We start from the raw sequence: 3,562 nt of genomic DNA on the forward strand, positions 1-3,562 counted from the left end.
TATAGATTTATAAAGTTATACATGATCCAATGAGTATGAATTTTTACTACAGTTTAAGTATATAATAATTAGCCCACCATAAAAATTTCACCACAATTGAACCATAAAATCTACAGCTATAAATAATTATAGAAAAGCATAGATCTAAAGCTACAATAAAAAATTATACTAAAGCATACCATATTATATTTACGTGTAGATCTACTCGTGTGGAGTCCATCAAAATTAGATTTTCCATTTTATGGTTTTTATGTGATTTACTATGATTTTAAAAAATTCAGCCAAAATAAAAAAAAGACAAAACTGCCTTTGAAAACCGCTTATAACCGGCCAGAGAGGTAAAACGAATGGTTTAAAAGTTCAGGAGGCGGTTTACTCGATTTTAGAGTTCAGGGAGAAAAAAGCACACTTTTGCAAAATTTGACGAGGTAATATGGACTTTTTCTAAATTCTTATGGCTCTTCACCCATGGCCCATCGAATGGTAATAACTGGGCTGCCCCAAACATCTAGATGAAGCGCGGGCGTGCAGATTTGACGGCCCAAAGCACCCCAAGCATGAAGCATCCCCAGGCTGGGCCGTCCCGGGAACTGTCATCAATCACCTCGTCTTGCTCGTGCTGGACACGCTTTGTTTCCGCCGCCGTCGTGAGTTCGCCGCCGGGAGAGATGGGTTTCGTCGGCGACACGGTGGAGTCGATCCGCTCGATTCAGGTCCGCCACGTGCTCTCGCAGATCATCAGCCTCGGTAGGCGACTCTCTCTGCTACCTCTTCTTCTTAGTCTCACCATGGTTTTGTTTCCGCGGGAGCCCTGCAGTGTAGTTCTTGGGTTGTGGTTGGGTCGATTCCAGTAGGGTTTCGGTGGGTAGTACCGATTCTATTCAGAATTTTGGGTGGATTTTGGTCTGTAAGATCGGGGGCGTGGGTTCTTCATCTGCTGCCTCCGTCTTTAGAAGAGCAATTGCCTTGATGACAGGCAACAGTCGCATTGAGCTGAACTGGGATTCTTCCTCCTCCCTGCTTCGTTTAATGTTGTAATGTGAACTACTCATGATCTCTCGTTGAATGCCTATACCTACACCATTCTATGCCTGCAAGAGAATTTTGTATGAGAAATCTGTGATATTCAGGGGATGGGGAAAGTGTCACTTTCTGCTACCACGTTATCTAGCTTTGTTAGTTACTGGTTGGAGTATTGCTTGCTGCAATTAGGCATTTTCACTGTTGCTTGCAAACATGATGGAGTTTTAGCTTTTAGATTTTCCTCTTGGCAGGTATGATTGTGACCTCGGCATTGATCATATGGAAGGGATTGATAGTTGTGACGGGGAGCGAGTCTCCGGTGGTAGTGGTTCTTTCTGGTAGCATGGAGCCTGGATTTAAAAGGGTTTGCTATCTCCTTAACAAATTAGCATTGAGCATGTTGTGTGCTTTCATGATATTTACGCACTGGATGGTTTTTCACTGGATCTGCTAGCACATGTGATGGGGTACTGTGATACCTGTGGTTTACCACTCTGGACTGTGGCATTGGACTTTAGTAGGATGGCTCATGCATTTTTTTCCTTCCCATGACAAAGTACCTCTCTACAAATGGTTTTCGTCACCCAGGATTAGTTGGCTCCAGTCTAAAATCTAAGTTACAGAAACTACTAGAGGGAACTTTCCATTTTTCTTATCACATAGTATATGAGTGTGTACGTTTTTCATTTTCACAAAAAGGATAATACAAATGTATCTGGTCCCTAGGTTCTGGTAGTTTGCACATGGTGAATGACTGCATAATTTCTTTAAGCTCTAGAATTCTGGCCTCAGTTATCCCTAGAATTTCCCTTTTTAAGATGTGTGCCACTCTAGTTGCTGATATGTTATTGTACATATTATCTACTGCTTCGATTTGACTCCAAGGTTCATTATCTGTATCCTTAGAAGTGCCAGCATCTTTCACACCAGTATGCGAGGATGGTTAATTATCTTCTTTACAGGGCGATATTCTATTTTTGCACATGAGCAAAGATCCTATCCGCACAGGAGAAATAGTTGTTTTTAACATCGATGTAAGTCTACTGCTTAGTTGTGAATAAGCAGCTGAATAATGAATTCATTAGTTTTCTCTACACCTCATTGTAGTGTCTAATGTGTGCTTACACAATCCTTTGGAAACACTAAAATATCATTTGGCTGTTATCTTTGTAGGGCCGTGAAATTCCAATTGTTCACCGTGTAATTAAGGTAATGGATATTCATTCACAGTTCAAGTCGCCCAATGACTTTTACCTTGGATTTTGTGTCTACTTTTTTTTGCTGGTTCAGTTTATTTATTACTCTTCTGTCTCTATAGGTCCATGAACGTCAGAACACTGCAGAAGTCGACATCCTCACAAAAGGTGCCATTTCTTATGTGGTCAATGTTTTTTTTTGTAATTGTACTACTACTCCCTGGTGCTATGTAATTAAGAAAATGTTAACAAACAACTGCCAACACATGATGTACTGTGCATGTCTATGCAATGTATTTTATTAATATAAGCTACCTTTCAGGTGACAATAATTTTGGGGATGACCGACTTTTATATGCACACGGTCAACTCTGGCTCCAGCAGCATCACATTATGGGACGTGCTGTTGGGTGAGAATACTCAAGTAGACAAAATCCACCTGTTTCCACACCTGGTGAGGAATAATGACTGACCATATGTTTTCAACTGTGAACAGCTTTCTTCCATATGTCGGCTGGGTTACAATTATCATGACTGAGAAGCCATTTATTAAGGTATACTCATACTTACTGTTTCATGTATTTTCTCTGAAGAATAAATTAATAAAATTACTCGTTCTAGTCAGCCTACCTGAGAACATGTTTTTTTTATATGTTGAGAGCACCTTACCCATTCTTCTTACTAGTTTAGAACTTTAGATTAGACAAGTAGATGAACTAATTGTTTTCTAGGTAGTTCTCAAATTTAATAATAATATTGTAGCCCCCATATTATTGAAAGACCTGCTTCAACACATTCTCTTGCTGCAGTACCTGCTGATTGGTGCACTGGGCTTGCTGGTCATAACAATGAAAGAGTAAAGATGTCGACCTCCATCATATAACTTGCTCTTATGGTGTGAGCAATGAACTTAGGGGGAGCTGTTCGGTTTCATGATGTATCAAACAAGAATTTTCCTTAATATGTTAAGATCATACTTACTAATTTAATACAGTCTCTCATGCAATATCCATATTTTCATACTTCTAGTTGAGAAGAGTGTAATATGTTAACTGCATTTGATCATGGGCGAGAGAGAATTACAGGTACTGCCATCAAAGGGTAGTCTAATGCTGATAACCACTGGAATTTGCAAGCTGTTTTAAATACCAAGCTAAATGAAAGGTTCTAAGAACATAAGAAGTAAGACTAACTGGCATGTTTATGTGCCTCTGTGTAAACTACCCTCTTAACAAATAAGCATAAAGTTCTTGAACATTAACATGGCTTCAAAAGACGTACTGATACATATGAGGAATTATAGAATTCCACTCTGACCTTGACATTTAACACACTGAAATAAC

At 39.4% G+C, this 3,562-nt stretch overlaps 1 protein-coding gene across 1 annotated transcript; it reads left to right on the forward strand.

The window, feature by feature from the left end:
- Nucleotides 1–554: 554 nt before the first annotated feature.
- LOC136505147 (uncharacterized) lies at nt 555–3,247 on the forward strand. Its single transcript, XM_066500251.1, has 8 exons — nt 555–747; nt 1,275–1,387; nt 1,986–2,057; nt 2,197–2,232; nt 2,342–2,387; nt 2,542–2,629; nt 2,716–2,773; nt 3,029–3,247. Exons 1-8 carry the CDS (start codon nt 558–560, stop codon nt 3,077–3,079), a joined length of 654 nt encoding a protein of 217 aa, XP_066356348.1. The 5' UTR covers nt 555–557; the 3' UTR covers nt 3,080–3,247.
- Nucleotides 3,248–3,562: the final 315 nt, after the last annotated feature.

This window comes from Miscanthus floridulus, chromosome 14, assembly GCF_019320115.1.
Source record: "Miscanthus floridulus cultivar M001 chromosome 14, ASM1932011v1, whole genome shotgun sequence".
NCBI classification, from domain to species: domain Eukaryota; kingdom Viridiplantae; phylum Streptophyta; class Magnoliopsida; order Poales; family Poaceae; genus Miscanthus; species Miscanthus floridulus.

Bases quoted from the DNA above. Each gene is read 5' to 3' on its own strand.
- LOC136505147 (XM_066500251.1), top strand. From the start codon at position 558: ATGAAGCATCCCCAGGCTGGGCCGTCCCGGGAACTGTCATCAATCACC. The intron at 1,388-1,985 runs GTTTGCTATCTC...TCTTCTTTACAG, and splicing joins TGGAGCCTGGATTTAAAAGG to GGCGATATTCTATTTTTGCA. The intron at 2,058-2,196 runs GTAAGTCTACTG...TTATCTTTGTAG, and splicing joins TAGTTGTTTTTAACATCGAT to GGCCGTGAAATTCCAATTGT.